The 23,399-nt window shown below is 39.9% G+C and overlaps 1 protein-coding gene across 1 annotated transcript in view; it reads left to right on the forward strand.

The window, feature by feature from the left end:
* The window catches only part of ASXL3 (ASXL transcriptional regulator 3), a 372,418-nt gene that overhangs the window by 69,720 nt on the left and 279,299 nt on the right, over positions 1-23,399 (forward strand). Inside the window, 1 exon segment of the mRNA XM_030213960.1 lies at positions 1,551-1,633. Coding sequence (XP_030069820.1) covers positions 1,551-1,633 — 83 coding nt within the window.

A 23,399-nucleotide genomic window follows, 5' to 3' on the forward strand; every position in this document is an offset into this window, starting at 1 on the left:
CCATAGAGCTGGTGTAAGTGCGAGTGCTTAGCTATGACAACGACATTTGTAACTTAGAGTATTCTTTAAGTTATGCCCTAAGGGCTAGATTCTGTATATGGTGTCGAAACATACCCATGTAAACGTTATTCTATAAGCCACTCCTAAAGTTTGTCGCGATTTATAGAATACATGTTTAAGTGGAGAGTCACGCAGAAACTTAGCCATGGCCATTGGCACCAACATGGTGCAGATGACTGCACCTAAATGTATGCATAGAGCACCATTATTCTGTAATTACATGCGTAACTTGAAGCCATGCCCCAAAATGTCCATGGCCCTCCCATTTCCATGTCCCCTTTTTTTAGGCTATGTAAATTTTAGGTTCGAATCCTGCACCTAACTTCCCATGTGTTGGTCCCAATTAAATCTAATTAGTGCCAATGATTTCTTGTTAAAAAGCCAATTATTGGCTCTAATTGGCTTGCTATTCAATTAAATTGTGCACACAAATGACACACAATTTTTGGCGACCTTTATATAATCAGGGGGTAAGTGGTAGTTGTACCTAACTCCCACCCATGCTGAGTCCTTGTGTATGCCCCCCCCCCTTGCAAATGTTTTATGTAAGTTAAGAATGTTTTGGAAGAGTAGCAGTGCCATGCAAGCACCTATGTGTGTAGAAGTGCCCTATTCCTGTGTGTAAAACATGCTTTACACATAAAAAAGGCTTTGTAAAATCAAACCCCATTATGTGCATGTTGAGGCCCATTTAACATAGGATGTTGAGATCGGAGTTCATATTTACGGGTTGGGACGTACTCAGTTCTGGCAGTATTTTACATAAAGCTATGTTGAAAGTTGAGCCTTTTGTAAAAATAGATGTAAAGACTTGAAGGAGTGCATGTGTATTTGGTGGCATGCACAATCGAAGGGCCCATTTTATAAATGTATGTGTGGAATAAATAAGTGGCACAAAGTTGGCAGCTTCTTTGTGAAAATGTCAGCATATCCACATGAAAGCGGTGATTTTTTCAACCTCTGTGATTAAGTGATATCATTTCCATATGTAGTGGTCCAGTTTTACTAATCTAGACATGTGAGTTAAGCCTATTAAATAGTGAGGCAGTAATTTTTATTTTTCTTCATTTTGGAGGAATAAATAAACATTGGCAGATTAAGGAGAATTACTTCCCTAATCCCTCTTTTAAAGCCCTAACCGAAATGAGCACTTTTTAAAATTCTTTGTGTGGCTTTAAGCTGATAATTCCTGATGGGGAATTTTTTTCCCCTGTAAACTTATTCCCTATGTAAAATAGGGCATACTCATAAAGATTTTTGTTCTGCCTTGGCATACTGAAACCACACCCCCTTGAAAACTCCATATACTGTGGATTTCCATGTGTAAATAATGGCTTTCTGAAATTATCATTTACACATCTATGCAATCTACATGTGTAAATGCTGCTGTTTACATGTAGAGGTATTTCTTAAATAACCCCCATTATATCATGGTTGTTGCTATTAATAATTTGCCTTTTTTTTCTTGTTTTTGCACCCCTTTTTTGTAGGCATTAGAAAAACATCCCAATTCGCCAATGACTGCCAAGCAGATCTTGGAGGTTATTCAGAAAGAAGGGTTAAAAGAAACAAGGTTAGTATTTTTTTTTCTATGTTTTGAATATTGCATATGCCAACATTTTGTCAGTAAGTAGTGAAGTCATCCCCTGGGCACTTTTCCAGGAGCTACAGTTGTGAAAATTTATCTTCTGAATCCCAAAGGTTGGGGCAAGACAGGCTTCAAGCCTCTACATAGGAGAATGCTTTACATGGGTTCTGGCTCTATTGTTTTCCAAGCAGTCCTCTCTGTAACCTAAATGAAGTAAGATGTAGTCCAGAATTTGGTTGTATATACAAAAAAGTCTTTAAGGGGTTCTTTTAATAAGCTGCAGTATAAAGTGGCCTTAGCGCACCCCTTACTTGGCTAAGGCCATTTTTACCACAGCAGTAAAACAGTCGATTTTCATTTTTTTGCGTTAATGGCCAAGCAGTAACGTCGCCATTAACAAGTAGACATTAAAAAAAAAATTACCAATACCTATTTTGTAGCTGGTACAGTCTCATGAGGTAATCCTGCGCTAATCAATGCGCAGTAATATAGTTGTGCTAACTGATTAGTGCAGAAATGCCCACCCTCAGACACTCCCCTTCTATGCAAAAAAAAAAATAAAAAATTTTAGTGCACAGGTAGCGCATGTGGATTAGGAGCTTACCACAGGAATCCTGAGCATGACTTACGGTAAGCCATTTTAAGCTGCAGTAAGCATGTGCTAGCACTTAATGCAGCTTTGTAAAAGGACCCCACGTGATTAAAATAAGAATACAAATTATGTCTGTCTTCACAAAATAAATATTTAGAAATGCTTGAAAATATATATTTTTCCTTGTCTTGCCACATCTGTGAACTCTCTCCTTCCTGTTAGAGGCTTATTGAATTTTGATTTCATTTTCGGATTCCCTCCCATGATAACTTCTGCTGCTGCAGTCTCCCCTCTCCCAGCCACCCATAGGCCCTCCTTGTGGTCTCTTCAGGGGCAGGAACGATGCCCACTCGTTCCTGCCCAGTGCCACTGCTCCTTCAAAATGGCTTCCGGGACTTCCAGCAGTAGTCTCACAAGACTGCCGTGGGAGGTCCCAGTGGCCATTTTACAACTGGAACTGGCATAAGCAGGAGCACCCAAGACGTTCTTTGCAAGTGTTTGCAAGCAAAATATTACTTGATCCCATCAGCATATTTCAGCTTAAAGCAAGCTCTTTTGTCCAGCTCCTACTCTATTATCCCCTCTTACCCAACTCCCCCTCACAATCACTCCCTACAAGTCCCACTCACTTTTCCACATCTGCCCTCCCTCCCAAATACCCACACTCTGACTTACATTACAAGCTCATCAAGAAAAAGGGATTCTTCTCCATATCTGTTCTCACAGCACCACATAATCTGGACAGTGCCATTTTACCTTTAACAACACACCAACCATTTCTTCCATAACTTCAAAGAAAGACATAACTCATGAGTAACAAGATAAATTGGAGAAGCTGGCCCAGTCATAGAGGATACAGCCAGTCCAAACCCATGGTGTTCACTACCTTCCATCCTAACCAGTTATCTAGACCATACGCCATATACCTCCTTCCTACCAGCAAACACCTCAGCAGTTCCCCAAGAGTGTTCTTTCCCCAAGAACAGAGAACGATCACAGCCTCCCACAGACTCTTTCTTCCTCCCATACCCCATTGTAGCTCAGTTTACTGGCCGTATAATGCCATGTATTTAAATAGAAAGACAAACAACGTAAGTATCTATTACATTTACCAAACTTGAGTGTTGGCATTAAGCTTATTTTTAACTAGTCCATCTGCAGCAGACAACCCCATTCTGTAAATGTTCCATTTCAAGTGTCTTCTGCATTCACATCTGCCAGTGCTTCAAGCTATCTGTGACACTTGATCCCAGCAAATGGGAGGTCCTCAGGAAAATGTAAAGCCAGAAATTTTTGTGCTTTACTGGAAGAGAATATCAGAAACCTCTCTCTCTCTCTCTCTCTCTCTCTCTCTCTCTCTCTCTTTCAATTTACAGATTTGCTAGATATACCATAGTCTGTGGCACCTTATGAGAGTAGAAGCATCCATTCACTTCACTAAACTGCTGTCAAAGCTTATCAACGTCAGAACTAAAGTTCTGAAAAAACATAATTTTATCATGTCTCTAGACAATGCTAGAGGGAAAGGGAAAAGGAATGAGACTTGATATACCACCTTTCTGTATGTGGTTGGTTTTTTTTTTTTTTTTGCAACTGCATTCAAAGTGGTTTACATTGTTTATACAGGTATATATTTGTACCTAGGGCAGTGGAGGGTTATGTGACTTGCCCAGAGTCACAAGGAGCTGCAGTGGGAATCAAACTCAGTTCCCCAGGATCAAAGTCCACTGCACTAACCACTAGGCTACTCCTCCACTCCAGGTGCTCAGGAAAATGTAAAGCCAGAAATGTTTGTGCCTTACTGGAAGAGAATATCACAAACCTCTCTCTCTTTCAATTTGCAGATTTGCTAGGTATATCATAGTCTGTGGCACCTTTTGAGAATAGAAGCATCCATTCACTTCACTAAACTGATTTCAAGGTCTTTCAAGCTCTCTGAAGCAACAGTTCTTTATGCCTGTACTTCAGGAGTTTCAGTAAAACGAAATGTGGAGAGGTACCATACCCTTCCGACTCAAGGCACATATGTCTTCTCTTCTATCAGATTGCTGGACAGCTCAACGTCTGAGAAAAAAATTCCATAGGTCTTGATTCAAGACCCCCAGGAACTCCCACAGGTCTTAAACTATTTCTTTGGAGCAGTTTCCTAGATCACTAACCTTGGCCAATAATTTTTCTATACAGCCCTGGGCAGAGTTTGCCTCTTTCCTCAGAGTGGTAAATGGGAATACTCTCACATCTCTTTACCTGGAAAACTTGTCTTAGTTATATGTAAAACCTTAGCCAAGTCAAGGAATAGGAAATTTTTAAATAGTATGCACTGAATTAGTCTTGTAATAATTCTTATGCAGTAATATAACAAACGTTAAGTTGAAACAAGACCAAAGGTTCACTCAGTTCATTCAGTTTTGGCTACTTCTCTTGCAGCCCCTTGAAGTTGGTCTAAGCAGGGAAGGCAAAACATAACATTGCTATAATCTATTTTGTCCCTGTAAGAATTATCTTTGTATGCGTGGAAACCACAGCACATTGAAATCTTTGTTTTATTTGGTTTTACAGTTGTGTACATTTTATTGTACTCTACATAGATGTAGGCAGATTGTAAATATGGCAACTAACATAAATAAAAGTTTAATCTAGACTATTTGCTGATGTAGCATAGTGTTACACTCCTCTTATAAGGAATGTAATGTTGAAAATGAAAAAAAAAACTGCTTTGTACATATTTTGGAAGGTTAGCATGCATGAGGAGGCTTGTTTGTTTCCTACCTCAGCATTCAGCATCTCCACTAGATATAAAAAGAAGCTCTGTGCATATGTAAACTGCTCTCTTATAGGCCCTAGGAAGGAGGTGGAGAACAGCTAAGAACTAACAACGAGATTGGAGAGAAACTGTAAAGATTTTCTGCTTTGAAACATTTTATTGTTTTTTAACTTGGAGATGGCTTTTGTGGCAGTTCTGATTTAAGGCTCACAGTATGCAAGCTGTAGAGTTTCTGTGGAATCTTGTCAAAAGCATAATGCTAAACAAAACTGTGTAGGTAGTTTGTAATGGGCCAATATTTAAAATGATTTAAACAGCCAGCAGATGCTGGCTGTTTAAATCTTTTGCTCAAGGCTAGCCAGCAATATTCAGTGGCACTTAACTGGACAGTGCCACTGAACATTGCTGCTAAATGGAGATTGGGCGGCACATTGCCCTAGCCAGTTAGCAGATAGAAAAAAGGCCATCCTAACTTTATGCACCAAGCTTAACTGGGCACCAGTCTGAATATCGGACGGTCTCCGGTTAAACTTACCTCAGATCTTGCGCCGCCCCCCCCCCCCCCCCAGTCCGTGAAGGTTGCCCCAGTCTCCCTCTTGCCTACATGGAGATGTCCCTGGTAATTGGGGAATCAGGAAAGTGTTGTCTCCTCTTGAAAATGGCTGCCACTACAGGTCACAGCAGCCATTTTCAAGAATAGACAGCGCTGGGCACACTCCTGCATATTCTCCTAGACTGGAACAGAGAAGGGGTGGGGAAGATAGGCTCTATTCAAACAATGGGGGAGACGTTTAATTTAATTAAACAATGATATTTATTGCAAATGGTTGACTCAACACAGCCGTGTTTCGACGCTGTAGCACCTTCTTCAGGAGTCTTCCAAAGGTATATTCAGTGTTTGGGTGGTTAACACACTAGAAGATGAAGCACTGAGGAATACACAATTCCTTCTCTTCAGCGAGCAAATAGCGGTGCAGCGAGTCACAAAAGTGGTTGCACATCCGAAAACAGGCTTTGTTGAGTCAACCATTTGCAATAAATATCATTGTTTAATTAAATTATATGCCTCCCCCATTGTTTGAATAGAGCCTATCTTCCCCACCCCTTCTCTGTTCCCTCCTTGTCTCGTGGGGATCAAGTGCACCTCCACACTTTGTGTGGTTTTTTTTCTTTGGCTTATATTCTCCTAGACCACCAGGGACATATCCAGGTAGGCTGGGGGGCCTACAGAGGTAAGGAGGGCTGGGACAGCTTTCAGTTTTCTTTGGGGGGTGGGAGAGGGGATTGGTACGAGGGGAGTGATAGATCTTCCTTTTAAAAAAAGAAAATATATATTTATGCAAGTGCCGGCCGATATTCAGTCAGGGCCGACATAGCTGTGTTATGCAGACCTCGGCTGAAGATCAGGACCCATATAAACCCCGGCAGTCACCCAGGGGAGAGTTAGGCCTAGATTTTTAGTGCTGCTGGTCAGACATAGCCCAGCATTAAATATCTGCGGGTAATTTAGCCAGCAACAGTTATCGTTTAAAAAAAATGCTGACCATTGCCGGCTGAATATTGACCCGCATATTTATAATTATATGACCTTATAGAGGGTAAATTTATAAAGGCTTTTTATTGTGTGAAGCCTGTTGTACACGCAGAGAAGGGTTTTTATAAAATTGCATACACATGTAAATGCATATATGTGTATTCTGCATGATAAATGTCTAGGTGTTCCCAGAGATATGATTTGGGTAGAGTGGAGATGGAATTGTTATGCATGTATGTACTTTATAAAATACACATTTGTATGTGGAGAACATTCAGACATTTATACTTTGGAGCAGATGTAAATTTGTACAATATTGGGGTAAATCTTAGGTATATATTTTGCGTTTATAAAATAGGTTTAAAATATGCCCTTTTTTTGACTTCTTGCATAAAATCAAGCTCATCTAGGGGGGCAATTCTATAACTGGACACAGAGCCTGACCAGGATATAGGAAAACCAGATATATGCCTAGGGCCCAAAAATGTAGGGGGGGGCCCTGTCAAATGGGCTCAGGAATCAGGAGAATAGTATTACTGGTACCAAATCTCTGAATTTTTTTCACGCTTCTACAGATTATAAAGTAAATGTCTCAAAGCCAGAAGGATGGCTAAAATGTCTGGATAGTTTTTCACATTTTAGCCCTCCATAGCTTTCCAATCCTCCCCACTTCCAGTGCAGACTCTTTGTGGAAGCAGTACCTGCAGGGTTCCCGTGGAAGTGTAAGCTGCATCTGCTACAGTCTCTCATCTACCAAGTACCAAGTTCTTTGAGTGCCACCTCCTCCTCCTTGCTTTAACAGCACAGATGCAGAAAGTCTTCCATTAATCCTGTCTGCTCCCAGGTTGATGTGCAGGCCTGAGCTGTGAACAGGTATGAGCATCAGAGGTCATCTGACCTACTGGTACATTCATGTGGCAACCTCTCAGCACACAGTGCAAGCGAAATGACAAGTTTTACATGTTCTCCCCAGAGTGTTCCAAGTTCGAACTTCCATTCCTTCCTTGCCTGCAGTGCTGTGGCTCAAACCCAAAGAGAAACAGAGAGCCAACTGGAATTTTTTTTAGGTACCATTAAATTCTTGTGGGAACAGGTTGAATTTTTGTGGGGACGGGTAAGATTCCAGCGGGGCAGGTGGGGACGGGTTAGATTTCTGTCCCCATGCAACTCTGTAGTCTAAAGCTGTTCCAGATGAATAGATAGTGCCTTAAAAGGCGGAGGGTAAAAGATTTTTGTAAAAACTTATTTGACAGCTTTATTATTTATTTGAAAGCTTCCCATATCTAGATGTATATCATAGAATTCAATTGATTATCACTAAAATAGCTTTAAAATTATTGTAGCTGGTAGAAACAGCAGTAATAAACTTTGCATTTTGCATTCATTTTTCTACACTGTTCTATAGAATACAGCAAATTTAAGTGAGGATATCCTGTTTCCTGACAGGTTTATTTTAACTGTTGTAATCTGCCTTGGGAAGCCTGTTGTTATAAAAATGGAATATATTGTAATTAAATGGAAATAAAATTAAACTCTCCTTTCATTGGTGCATATGGAATCACATCTTCACATCATCTGTTTTGTAGAAGTTTACATTTTAGATAGACAATGGATTATTCTGTTTTGAGCATGTTTCAGGGAGAAGTGGTTTTATAAGTCAAAATAATAAAAATAAATATTTTGTTTCATGCAGATCTCTCATTTGTTTAAACATAACTAAATGGGCTATAAGCTCCTAATGCAGTCCATTGGCTTTCATATATTTTGTTCTTGTGCTGACTTATACCGTGCCAAAACTGAAAACTCCTATCTTTTATGTCTGGTTGCTAATAAAAGGAGCTCATTGTGAACAGTAACAACCCTAAAAGGTTATTTTGTGGCTGTACATAAGGAATTGTTTGGTCCAGTGAAAACTAACTTGCTTTCCTTGTGCCATCACCATCCAGCTAGATAGGCAGTGCCTTAAAGGATTTTATTTTTTGACATTTATATCCCACAATATCCCAAACTAACTTGGGTTCAATATGGCTTACATTTGAGAATACAATGAGACAGAATAATAGAATTCAGTAACAACATGGGAGCAAGTAGATGGATATATCTGAAACATTTAACTAAGTTGAGATTAGCATATATACTCAACTGGGCATTTAAAAGAGTCTCCTATAATGATGCTGCATGTTCAGAAATCATAGCCATAAGTATAGACAGTTATTCAAACATTATCACATGCACACAGGCATCCATACACACATTGCAAAAGTAAATAACAACTTCTACAGAGTATATCCAAAACAATTTTTTTCCTCATTTCCATCTTCCAAAATTCTAGACAGCAGATATACAGGTCAGTAGGACCCAAAGCAGTCCAAAATAAGTAAATTCAGAAACAACATGGCTTATACCTAATGGTTCAGCCAGCCTTAGGATTCACCTTTGAGTGTAAAAAGCAATAACGTGCGCATGTAGGGTGTGGATAAGCAAATGCCCATAATATGTAGTACTTGATAGCAATAATGAAACAGGGATGGAATATTTACATAGCAGGCAGCCAGCAGATTTATTTTCCACTGAACATAATTAACTTTGTATGAACTTGACGGCTGATAGTGTGCTGAACTGGACAATGTTTTTCTTCAAAAGAAAAGATGGCTTGGACTTTCAAATAAGTGATCAACTTCACAAAACAGTTGATCTGTTCTGCTGCGTGATTTGTAATAAACTGCACCTTGGGTGTTAAGGGAAAAGTCTCATAACGTCACTCTGCCTGTGTCCTGTATTCTCACTCATCAACTGGACATATTATTTATTGGCTTATGTGACTAATATAATCATCGACAAAAATCCCCAACCTCCTTTTTTCTAACGTGCAGGTGCAGTAATTTCACCACATTCAAATCGTGTACTTAACACATAAATTTTTAGCTATTTTTGTTTTTAACTGCAATGTTGCATAAGGAATGGTGCTCTGGTATAATATTAGTGAACGGACAAACACTTATCTGCAAGGTTCAAACATTCTCTGGACCCCGACAAGTTTCTGTTTCACCTGGGCTTCATCGAGGGATCTAGCAGATTTGGTTAAATAGCTTATTATGTCCTGCTGAATATGAGTGGTTAACAGCTAACTGGCTATATCACACACATTGCCAGTTAGGTGCAGATACTTGGTACTAAAATGGCTGTGTTTTACAGTTAGTAGGCCACAAAATTAGCAGGTCTATCTTTAATCACTAAGCACTTAACCGGTTAGCGGTGAATGTTGGCTTAACTGGTTAAGTTGCCACAGTCAAAAATGAAACTGGATATTCAATGGTGGTCGCTGAAAACAGCCCGGCATTGAATAACTGGGTTTAGCATTAGCTGCGGACATCCTACCACCAAGTGAATATCAGAGGGTTAGAAAGTAAGGTTCTTTTGACAGCTGTTTATGTAGACCCAATTCACCAGATACTTCTGGATAATGAACAGCTGACTAAAGGGAAAGGTACTCTGTGTGAAGTCACTGTTAGGATGAATGGGTTGCAGGATTGTCAGGAGGAATATGTTGAGGAGGTTGAAGACATTGCAGGTTCTTCCCAAGGACATAGCTGTAACCAGTAAAGACATCCCTGTGAAATTCAGCAGTTTTATGAAACCCTTTATAAGACGGAGGGGACTTCTTCCATCCAGGATATTGACAAATACTTGGATGGAGTGGAGCTTCCTGCTGTGTTGGAAGCCATAAAAGGCCTATAAGCAGGAAAAGTGGTGAGGGACAATGGATTCCCCACAGACCTTTACAAGGGAATAGGAGACCATGTTGCCCCCTTTCTTGCTCGCCTATTTAATGGAATCTTAGAGGGAGAACATCATACCAACAGTATGTAGAGGAGTGTGGTAGCCGTGTTAGTCCACTCTTAAGGTTATCAATAGAAATCAAACAAAATAAAACATGGAAAAGAAAATAAGATGATACCTTTTTTATTGGACATAACTTAATACATTTCTTGATTAGCTTTCGAAGGTTGCCCTTCTTCCTCAGATCGGAAATAAGCAAATGTGCTAGCTGACAGTGTATATAAGAGAAAACATTCAAGCATTACTATGACAGTCTGACAGGGTGGGAGGATGGGGGTGGGTAGGAAGTATGCATGGGGACATCAAAGCATATCATTGATATTCTAACAGGATGGGTATGGATAGGTGAGGGGAGGGTGATCAACAGAGACATAAAGCTTTATGGTTTATAATGGGCTAGGAACCCCAGATCCTTGTTAAGTTCTTTCTGTTGGGTGTTAAAATATTCAATCATTCTGACTTCAAAGGTCTTACGTTCTTGTATGGTTTTAAAGTTACCTTTGAGGATTCTCACTGTGAAGTCACTGGTACAGTGTCCTGGTCCTGTAAAATGTTCATCTTCCAATGTGGTATATATCATTCAGTGTAAAAAATGTAACGAAGGATGCTATATTGGAGAAACAGGCCAGATGCTTAAGACAAGATTCAATTTACATAGACATCATATGAACAATACTGGTGCCAGCAGGGTTCCCACGTCTGTTGGTCAACATTTTACAGGACCAGGACACTGTACCAGTGACTTCACAGTGAGAATCCTGAAAGGTAACTTTAAAACCATACAAGAACGTAAGACCTTTGAAGTCAGAATGATTGAATATTTTAACACCCAACAGAAAGAACTTAACAAGGATCTGGGGTTCCTAGCCCATTATAAACCATAAAGCTGTATGTCTCTGTTGATCACCCTCCCCTCCCCTCACCTATCCACACCCATCCTGTTAGAATATCAATGATATGCTTTGATGTCCCCATGCATACTTCCTACCCACCCCCCTCCTCCCACCCTGTTAGACTGTCATAGTAATGCTTGAATGTTTTCACTTATATACACTGTCAGCTAGCACATTTGCTTATTTCCGATCTGAGGAAGAAGGGCAACCTTCGAAAGCTAATCAAGAAATGTATTAAGTTATGTCCAATAAAAAAGGTATCATCTTATTTTCTTTTCCATGTTTTATTTTGTTTGATTTCTATTGATAACCAACAGTATGTACAAAGTGCAGGTGGTGGCACTTCCCAAGTCAGGAAAGGAAATGGCCAACTGTGCTAGCTATAAGCCCATTGCATTTCTTAATATGGATTTGAAGATCTTTGTGAAGATCTAGGCAGCACGATAGGAAATCTCTTTTACCTAAAATTGTGCATTTGGATCAGACCAGATTTGTTAAGGGAAGGGTACTAGGGGATAATGTTAGAAGAGCAGTGAATATAATAGAATTCATTCAATGGGAAAAAGTAAGGGTGATGTACATTGCCATAGACGCTGAGAAAGCCTTCAATAGGGTGGAGTGGGATTTCTTGTTTTGGGTCTTGGAAAAAACTGGATTGGGAAGGAATTTCAGGATGTGGGTTTATTGTATGCGGCCCCTTCTAGTCAAATTATGGTGAATGGGATTTTGTCTGAGGCATTTCCTGTGTCCACTGCTCTTCACCTTAGTCATTGAACCCCTGGCAAGGAGTATATGGCAAAACAGGTTAATAGAACTGATAGTGACCAAGCAATCTGAACACAGGTTTTACTTTATGTGGATGAAACCTTGTTACTTGTGCAGAGGGACTTCAAGGTTTCCCATTCTAAATTAGCACACACGGCTTCTGATACTTGGTGGTTAAAATTTCAGGTGGCGTGCAAGACCTTTTTAAGCTAAATTATAACTCCCTAGTGCAAATCATAGAAACAGCCCTAAATGACTGGTGGCACCTATCACTTACATGAGGAGGCAGAATTGCAGTATTAAACATGATGATTCTTCCAAGATTCCGCTTTCTCTTTACACACTTACTGATTGGTATTCCCAAGACTAAATTTAAAAAATGGGATAACTTTCATACGGGGGAGGAAAAGATCAAAAATTATTACAGCAAGACTCATGTATCTAAAGAGGATGGGCTTTCCTACTTTGAGAAGATACTACAGGGCAGTATCTTTAAAGCTCTGAAAGACCACTATGACCAGATGGAGGAGAAACACTGGATCCAAATAGAAAAGTCATTTCTCACTCCCACATCTTTGATAACTGGACAGATGAAAAGAATAAAGAAAATAAAGCTCATTCCTTTCTGCCCTTCCCTCTCCCCTCCCCTCCCCTCCCCCAACTACATTGGGAGGTATTACAAGGTCATTTAGGCATTAGCAGAAATGTACATCCATTTAGTTTTCTGAGAGATCATATGCCCCTTTCTACAGATTACCTGAAACCTCTGCGCTTTGCATTAGAAGCTATGGGGATGACTAAGAGGGGCATAATCGAAAGGGGCGCCCAAGTTTTCCTGAGGACGTCCTCGCAGGGAAACCCATATTATCAAAACAAGATGGGCGGCCATCTTTCGTTTTGATAATACGGTTGGGGACGCCCAAATCGCAAAATTTAGGTTGACCTTAGAGATGGTCGTCCCCGATTTTCGCCGATAATGGAAACTGAGGACCCCATCTCAGAAACGACCAAATCCAAGCCATTTGGTTGTGGGAGGAACCAGGATTCGTAGTGCACTGGTCCCCCTGACATGCCAGGACACCAACCGAGCACCCTAGGGGGCACTTCAGTGGACTTCAGAAATTGCTCCCAGGTGCATAGCTCCCTTACCTTGGGTGCTGAGCCCCCCAGACCCCGCAAAATCCACTACCCACAACTGTACAACACTACCATAGCCCTAAGGGGTGAAGGGGGCACCTACTTGTGGGTACAGTGGGTTTCTGGTGGGTTTTGAAGGTCTCACATTTACCACCACAAGTGTAACAGGTAGGGGGTGGATGGGCCTGGGTCTGCCTGTCTGAAGTGCACTGCACCCACTAAAACTGCTCCAGGGACCTGCATACTGCTGTCATGGAGCTGGGTATGACATTTGAGGCTGGCACAGAGGCTGGCAAAAAATATTTAAAAAGTTTTTTTTAGGGTGGGGGGGGGGGGGGGGGTTAGTGACCACTGGGGGAGTAAGGGGAGGTCATCCCCGATTCCCTCCGGTAGTCATCTGGTCAGTTCGCGCACCTTTTTGAGGCTTGGTCGTAAGAAAAAATGGACCAAGTAAAGTCGCCCAAGTGCTCGTCAGGGACGCCCTTCATTTTTCCATTATCGGTCGAGGATGCCCATGTGTTAGGCACGCCCCAGTCCCGCCTTCGCTATGCTTCTGACACGCCCCTGTGAACTTTGGTCATCCCCGCGACGGAAAGCAGTTGAGGACGCCCAAAATCGGCTTCAGTTATGCCGATTTGGGCGACCCTGTGAGAAGGACGCCCATCTCCAGATTTGTGTCGAAAGATGGGCGCCCTTCTCTTTCAAAAATAAGCCTGTAAGTGTAAAGACATGCCCTTGCAAGATATTTTGCTATCACTGCAACAATTGCAGGATTGGACGGGACGAAGGATACCTTTTTAACATTATTTTCTACTCTGAGATTTTTATAATAGGAAAGATGCCTAAACTAATTTCAGGCCCTGTTTGCTAAGGTGCACTAGTGTTTTTAGCACGCGCTAATGCTAGACACCCACAGGAATATATGGGTGTCTATAGTGTTAGCACGTGCTAAAAACACTAGCAAGCCTACACCGCAGCTTAGTAAACAGGGCCCTTAGTAAGAAGCTTACTGATAATGGAAATTATATTGTTTAATCAACAATCCAGTAAAAAACTACTATCCAGATTATACAGGATTCTTTCAAATCTGCTACCAACACATGATAAGCCGAATAGGGATAACTTTAGAGTCAGAAACTTGGTCCCAGATCTATAAATATGCCTACTCGTGCTTGATTGTCACCAACTATCAACAGATACAATATATGCTAGTCAGATGGAAATGCTGGCATCCTGCCCAAAGAAAGGCATAAACCAGTAATGGAGCTTGGAACCCATCATGTGGGAAAATAGGTATATATGAACATATGTGATGGTGGGATTGTAAAGTTAGCAGGTTGTATTGGAAAGTGGTCTGAGATCAAATCATATCCTGGACAGGGGTTAAATAACCCCTAGACTGAAAGATATGTTTGTTAGGTATATTACTTGATGTTCCCTTCCAAGAAGAAAAGATAATTTTAGTACCCATTCTAAAATAGCATTTGTGAGAACCTAGAGGGAGCTGGTGGGGGGCTTCTTCTATCTGCTATGAAGGCAAATTTGTGATGAAATAAAAAAACAAGTTTTGCCTCTTCGAAACGTTGATTAAAAGCCTTCAAATTGAAATGGGCCCAGGAGACATGATCAGGTTGGAATGAGGTTCCATGTGAGGTTCTCTATAATAGCCAAACTTAGCTCAAGAAAGATGAATGATACTGACAATGTTTATTCTAGAGCATTGAAGGTGTATCTTGATGATTGTTTGTTGGTTAGATACAAGATTCCTTTCCATCTTCTCTTCTTTTTTCTTTGGGCTCTATTTAGAACCACAATTCAGAAACATAGTTTGTACCAATGTAGTTTGCCTACTTTCCAATTTCAAACTATATTAAAAGAATTCTTAGGTATATTCTAAGTATTGTTTATTGAGGTACAGGTGGCGTGCAGAGGAAGGTAACTGTCAAAGGAAATAGACTCTGCACAGAGCTGCTCTGGTTGACTGAGATAATTGTGATTCTGTTATAAGCCTTTCAGGATTGTATTCTGTTGCAAAGCTTCAATAAAGATTGAAAGATTTTTAAAAAATGATTTCTGAAAACTTGCCTTTTTAAAAAATGTATATTTATTGAACAAGCCACAAGGATCTACTGGGAAACAGTGATATTAATATGATCACATTTGAATTGATAATCCGGAGTGAAGTCACTAAGGAAATCTACTGTAGCAGCATTTAATTTTTGAAAGGGCAACTATGATAAAATGAGGAATATGGTGAAAAAGAAGCAAAAAGGATCAGCCACAAAGGTTAGGACTTTAAATCAGGTGTGGACGTTGTTTAACATAGTAACATATAAAAATACCATCGTGGAAGCTCAGACCAGATGTATTCCATATATTAACAAAAGTGGAAAGGATAGCAAATGACAGCCAGTATGATTAAAAGGTGAAGTGAAAGAGGCTATTAGATCCAAAAGAACACCATTACAAAAATGGAAACAGGATCTGAATGAAGAAAATAAGAAGCAATATATAAGCACTATCAATCTAGATGCAAAACATTGATAAAGAAGGCTAAAAGAGAATATGATGAAAACTTTGATGCAGAGACAAAAAACTTTTAGTAACTGCTTTTTTCGGGTACATCAGAAGCAGAAAGCCTGTAATTGAATCCATGGGACCATTAGATCATGAAGGAGCAAAAGGGGCACTCAGGGAGGACAAGGCCATAGCAGAGAGACAATGAATTCTTTGCTTCGGTCTTTACGGAAGAAGATATAAGAGATCTACCTGTTCCAGAAATGGTTTTCAAGGGTGATGATGCAGATGAGCTGAAAGAAATTTCGGTGAACCTGAAAGATTCACTGAGATTTCACTGAGCCAAATTGACAAGTTAGAGTGATAAATCACCTGGACTGGATGGCATGCACCCCAGGGTACTGAAAGAACTCAAACATGAAATTGCTGATCTTCTGTTAGTGATCTGTAGCCTGTTGTTAAAATCTTCCATAGAACCTGAAGATTGGAGGGTGAACAATGTAATGCAGATTTTTTAAAAGGGTTCCAGGGGTGATCTGGGAAATTGCAGACCAGTAAGCCTGACTTCAGTACCAGGCAAAATAGTGGAAACTGTTATATAGAATAAAGTTCTGGAACACATAAACAAAGATTGTTTAATGGGACAGAGTCAGCATGGGTTCAGCCAAGGGAAGTCATGTCTCACCAATTTGCTTCATTTCCTTGAAGGCATGAACAAACATAGATAAAGGTGAGCCGGTTGATATAGTATATCTAGATTTTCAGAAAGCTTTTGACAAAGTTCCTTATGAGAGACTTCTGAAAAAATTAAAGTGTCATGGAATAGGAGGTAATGTCCTTCTGTGGATTAGGAATTGGTTATTGGACAGAAAATAGAGGGTATGTTTAAATGGCCATTTTTCTTAATGGAGGAGGGTGAATAGTGAAATGTCACAGGGATCTGTACTTAGACTAGTGCTATTTAGCATAAACGTTCTAAGTGTCATTGTAGACAATACACTGAAATCTGCCCAGTGTGTGGTGGTGGCTAAAAAAAGCAGACAGGATGCTAGGAATTATTAGGAAAAGGATGCAAAATAAGACCAAGAATATTATAGTGCCTCAGTATCGCTGCATGGTGCAACCTCACCTAGAGTATTGCGTTCAATTCTGGTCATTGTATCTCAAAAAAGATGTAGCATCACTGTATCTCAAAAAAGATGTAGCAGAATTAGAAAAGAAGCGCGACCAAAATTATAAGGGAATGGAACTCCTCCCATATGAGGAAATGCAAAAGAGGTTAGAGCTCTTCAGCTCGGAAAAAGAGACAACTGAGGTGGGATATGATAGAAGTCTACAAAATTCTGAGTGTTGTAGAATGGATAAACGTGAATAGACTTTTTTTTCAAAAAGTATAAAGACCAGGGGACACTCAATGAAATTACATGGAAATAATTTTAAAACACATAGGAGGAAATCTTTTTTTCACTCAAAAAATAGTTAAGCTCTGGAACTTGTTGCTGGAGGATGTGGTAGCGTTAGCGTATCTAGGTTTAAAAGTTGCATAAGTTCCTGGAAGAAACGTCCATAGTTAGTTATTGAGATGGACATGAGGGAAGCCATAGCTTGCTCTGGGATTGGTAGCATGAATTGTTGCTACTGTTTGGGTTTCTGCCGGGTACTTGTGACCTGGATTGGCCACTGTTAGAAGCAGGATATTGAGCTAGATGGACCATTGGTCTGACCCAGTATGGCTATTTTTATGTTCTTATGTCAAAGTAAAACTTTCATTACACTATCAGAACAGATTCCTCTTCTTTTTATGAAATAGTAAAATAGAACAAAGTACCATTCTATTCAGCTACAAATAAAAGAATGGCCCCCTGACCCCTGTTACCCTTTTTCTCCCATATGTATTTCTCATGTTAAATCAACTCATGTTTCTCTTATCAACACTCAAATTAATCTCAGTTCAGAACAGAATCCCTTCCTTGTAACAATAAAGTTCATTGACTGATGGTTTTGTCATGGTATATCAACCAGTTGTAGTGGTAGTGCCCATGGCATTGTTCTTTATGCCTGCCCTTTAGGGGTCATGTGGAAACCTGTTATGAAATCTATTCCATAACTGTTTATAAATCAACCAGTCATGACTTTGTGTATGCCTGGTAAGTGTGAAGCTCAAAGCTGGCCATTTCATGCATTTTTACTTTTCACACAGAAAAAGGGGAATCTTCAGAGGACAGTCAAAATTGCAGTACCACCTTTTTGGCTAACAAAATTGAGAGGTAAATAAACTTTATATTTGGCTTGGATAAATTTTGTTCTGTGAATATATGAGTGTCACCTGACAATAGTGAGAGGTAATTCCATTCTAGTTTGCAAGATGCCCTCCACTATATAGATTAGAAACACTGGGAAATAAATACAATCTTTTAAAAAGAAGGATACCACAGGATCACAGCAGTATGGGAGTAATTCAGTAAGGAGCCACCTAGTTTTAAGTGGGAATAAGTTGTTTAGATGGCAGTATTCTAGTCATGTGTGCACGCAAGTGGCCTCGTATAGAATACCAACTAGCCCTCAGAGTACCTTTTAAATCAGACAGTCTTAAATTTGGCCTTGTACGGTACTGGTAGCCAGTGCAGTTTTTGAAGAAAGGGTGAGATGTGGTCACACCACTTGTATCCCTCTATCAGTCATGTTGCAGCATTCTGAATTAGTTGGAGCTGGTGCAAACTCTTTGGTTTGAGCAATATACCGAGCATTACAGTAGTCTAGCTGTGATGTTATGACAGCATTATAGAGAGAGAGAGAGAGAGTGTGTGTGTGTGTTATACCTTTGGGGCCTGTGTCAAGGAGCACACTATCTGTACCCTTGTTAAGGAACACCCACCAGCCCTCGCAGGAGTAGCCACTATACTCTGAAATGCACTTCCACATAGACTATACTTAACTCAAGATTACCTCTATTTCATGAAGCAGGTGAAAATCTGGCTCTTCACCCCAAGCCTGTAATGCAAGTCATGGAGTGAATGGATAGTCTATCACATCTGGATTGGCGTGCTGCACACCTTGGGGAAAATTCTGTATAGGTCGCCAACATTTAGGCGCAACAATGCACACAAAATATTGGGCGCTAAGTGGTATTTTATAATGGCATTTGTGTGACCAGATTCCATTACAGAATACCTGTGTAAGTTTTTTTTTTTTGTTACATTTGTATCCCGCGCTTTCCTACTCATGGCAGGCTCAATTCAGCTTACATGGGGAAATGGAGGGGTAAGTGACTTGCCCAGAGTCACAAGGAGCTGCCTGTGCCTGAAGTGGGAATCGAACTCAGTTCCCCAGGATCAAAGTCCACCACCCTAACCACTAGGCCACTCCTCCACTCCAGGTTGGCTTTTATGTAGCAACATTTAGGAGTGACCACTTACACATGGTCTATATCAGGCGTAAGTGCACAGCACTAAATGTTGGCACTTGAGCGTGCAACTAACACTATTCTATAACCCACATATATAACTGTTAGGCATGCCCATGATCCATGCCCTGCCAAAGTGAACACTTTCTTTGCAGCTGTGTGCTGTAGAATTTAGGCACTTACTTTATAGAATAGTAACTTACCACAGTTATGCACATGAATGCAAAATTAAGCAAATTAGTGTCAATAATACCACTTAAGGTCATATTGCCCCTTAGTGCCAATTAAGGATTAATTAAGTACTTAAGCTGGGCATGTAAATGCTAATATTATCTAGCATATGTGCACAGTTTTGCACATATGTGCATGTCATATTAAAAGAATTGGGGGTGGGGGGGCATCTGTTAGTCAGTTTTGTAACCTTGGAGCTCACATGCAATTTTTTTCATACTTTTTATTTTATTTATTTATTTCACAGTTTGTATACCACACTATCCATGATGCTAGGCAGTTTACGAATTTTCATACATAATAAAACAAAAAAAAATTATCCAAGACATTTATAATACCACCCTTCATTCACTGTAGCAGAGTGGTTGATATAATAAAAAGTTAAAATGGTACATTAGTGCTAGAATACAAACAAACTTATGGAGGAGACACCAATAGGAGGGGATGTTTAGGAAACAATATAAACCAAAAGACATGAGAAAACTGTGAAATACGAGATGTAAAAATGATGCACTAATTAAAAGCACATCTACTAATTACATTAAAGTTTGTAATTGATCATTCATTTGGTACTATGGTTCGAAAATCTGCCTAAACCCTAAGCCAATCATAACAGCAAGACTTAGTCTCCAGGAATGCCAGTGAGCAGTAATACGTGTTCAAAGCAGTTTTAAATTTGGAGTAAGAATCTGAGCTTGAAGCGGCTATAGAATGGGAGATCATAAAACAGGACAGGAAAGCAGAATTGACTCACTCCAATTAATTTGTCGATAGGACAGAACAACTAGGAAATTAAGTTGAGAGGATCTCAAAATACAAGAAGGAACATATGAAGCCAGAGGCTGTAAGTGGTTTCATATGTTGAACAGAAATGCACAGAAATTATCTTTGGAAATTGCCTCTCATTTTCAGTTGGAACTATCCCCTGGATTTTATATAGTGTGCCTAGCATTCTGCGCTGAAATCCAAACGTATTCTATAACAATGTGTGTAACTTAATTGGCTTGACAAGCCAATCAGCGTTAGCAACAGTTAACAAGCAATAATGAGCACTAATTGGCAATAATTAGAATTTACTCGCATAACTCCATAAGTGTGTTCTCTAATGCACTGCGCCTAAATTTTAATGTGCACAGGCAAAAAGGGGCATGATTATGGGCAGGGAAATGGACGTTCCAAAATTTACACGCATTGTTATAGAATATGGCCCTCTGCGCTTAAATCTACGTGCCGGGATTTATGCCATATTTTCGTTGGTATAAATGGATGCACATTGTATTATGTTCTAGGATATTGACTAAGCGTATTCTATATACTGCACTTAAATCTAGGCGCCGCTTATATATTTATTTATTTAGTTAGTTGCATTTGTATCCCACATTTTCCCACCTATTTGCGGGCTCAGTGTGGCTTACAATACATAGTGCATAATGGAAATACATTTTGTTACAATTCAGTTATGGAATACATTGTGAAGGGTTGTGGTAAGGCAAATTCAAAGTATCAATAAGGAAAGAGAACAGTGGAGTATAACAATGGGAAAATGATAGGGCGATTGGACAATAATAAGAGACAATTATGTTAACAATATTAACTATAGATAGAGTTTTAAGTGTGGTGAGATTAAGGGGGAAGAGAGTTTAGAAGAGAGTGTATTGACGCATTTCTGTTAATTTGTATAGACTTTATGTGTTTTGATCCTTGCGATAAGTCTTATCAAAGAGATGAGTCTTCAATAGTTTGCGGAAGTCAGTTAATTCATAGGTCGTTTTCAGGTTGCGTGGTAGTATATTCCAGAATTGCGTGCTCATATAAGAGAAGGTTGATGAGTGCAGTGCTTTGTATTTTATTCCTTTGCACGTAGGGAAGTGGAGATTGAGGGGTGTTCGGGATGATCTTTTAGCATTTCTGGGTGGTAGGTCTATTAAATCAGACATGTATGCAGGTGCTTCACCATGAATGATTTTGTGAACTAATGTGCATACTTTAAAAGTTATACGTTCCTTGAGTGGGAGCCAGTGTAGTTTCTCACGTAGTGGTTTTGCGCTTTCATATTTTGGTTTTCCAAAGATGAGTCTGGCAGCTGTATTCTGGGCTGTTTGCAGTTTCCTCAATATTTGCTCTTTGCAGCCTGCGTATAGTGAGTTGCAGTAGTCTAGATGGCTGAGCACTAGTGATTGCACTAGGCTGCGGAAGACAGATCTTGGAAAGAACAGTCTTATTCTTTTTAGCTTCCACATTGAGTAGAACATCTTTTTGGTTGTGTTGTTCGCGTGTGTCTCAAGTGTTAGGTGGCGATCGATAGTGACTCCAAGGATTTTTAAAGTTTCTGAGATTGGCAGATTTAGTTTAGGTGTGTTAATGGCGATAAATTTTTTCGTGTTGTATTGGGAGGTAAGTATGAGGCATTGAGTTTTTTCTGCGTTTAGTTTCAGTCGAAATGCATCTGCCCATGCGTTCATGATGTGTAGACTTTGGTTGATTTCGTTGGAGATTTCTTTAATGTCTTGCTTGAAAGGAATATATATTGTTACATCATCAGCGTATATGTATGGGTTAAGGTTATGGTTTGATAGAAGTTTTGCCAAGGGGATCATCATTAGATTGAAAATAGTTGGTGAGAGGGGGGATCCTTGTGGTACTCCACATTCAGGTGTCCATGCGGCAGACGTAGTTGAATTTGATGTGACCTGATATGAGCGTAAGGTTAGGAACCCTTTGAACTAGCTTAGGACATTGTCTCCGATGCCGAAATATTCAAGTATGTGTAATAGGATTTCATGGTCAACCATATCAAAGGCACTTGACATGTCAAATTGTAGGAGGAGTATGTTGGTGCCGGTTGCAATCATTTGTTTAAATTTGGTCATTAGGGTGATTAATACTGTTTCCGTGCTGTGATTTGCTCGAAAACCTGATTGGGCGTCGTGCAGTATTGAGAACTTGCAGAGATAGTCTGTGAGTTGTTTGGTTACCATTCCTTCGGTTATTTTAGTTATTAGTGGTATAGATGCTACTGGTCTGTAGTTAGTTATTTCACTTGCGTTTTTTTTAGTGTCTTTGGGTATTGGGGTGAGTAAAATTTTTCCTTTTTCTTTTGGGAAAAGTCCGTTTTGTAGCATGAAATTCACATGGTTGGTTAGGTCTGTTATGAATTGTTGAGGAGCTGATTTCATAAGGTTGTTTGGGCAGATGTCTAGTTTGCATTGGGATTTGGCGAATCTTCTGAGTGTTTTAGAGATGAGGTCTTCTGATATTAATTCGAATTCGGTCCAGATCCTGTCTGCTGGGTATCTTCCATCTTCTGGGTCTAGACAGTTTAGGAGTGTGGCGTATTCAGTAGGGTTGGCGGGTGTTTTAAGTCGTAATTGTATAATTTTCTCCTTGAAGTATTTCGCGAGGTCATTGACTCCTGGTATGTCTTTGCTGTTGTTTGTAACTTGTGTGGTATCTAACAATTTATTTACAAGGTAGAAGAGTTTGTGTGTGTCTTTGTAGTTTGGTCCAATCATTGTTTTGTAGTGTAGTCTTTTAGTCTGTTTTATGGTGTATTTGTATTTTCTCCGAATTATTTTCCAGGCATTCAATGTGTGTTCACCTTTCTTTTTGTTCCATGCGTGTTCTAGTCTTCTGACTTGTGTTTTGAGTTCTTTCAGCTCTTCGGTGAACCATGGATTTGATTTTTTCCTATGTGATGTTCTGGTTTGGATTGGGGCAATTAAGTCTAATGTTGTCTTACATATATCGTCCCATTCTTGGAGGAATTGAATGGTGTCTGCATTTGTTGACCATTTGTTTTGGTAGACCTGTTGCCAGAATGTTGTAGGGTCTATTTTTCCTCTTGTGGTGTATGCTGTTCGTTCGTGTTTGTTGGTTGCGTTTCTGTGTATTGTTCGCCAGTGGAGGGAGATGTATGCTTTATGGTGGTCAGTCCACAGTGTGGGTGTCCATCTTGTTTCTGTAAGTAGGATAGTTGAGTCTGGGTCGAATTTGTGTGTAATGATGTCTAGTGTGTGTCCTTTTTCGTGTGTTGGTTGGGTGTTTGGAACGTGTAAATCCCAGAGTTTCAGGAATT

This window comes from Microcaecilia unicolor, chromosome 1 (assembly GCF_901765095.1).
Source record: "Microcaecilia unicolor chromosome 1, aMicUni1.1, whole genome shotgun sequence".
NCBI lineage: Eukaryota > Metazoa > Chordata > Amphibia > Gymnophiona > Siphonopidae > Microcaecilia > Microcaecilia unicolor.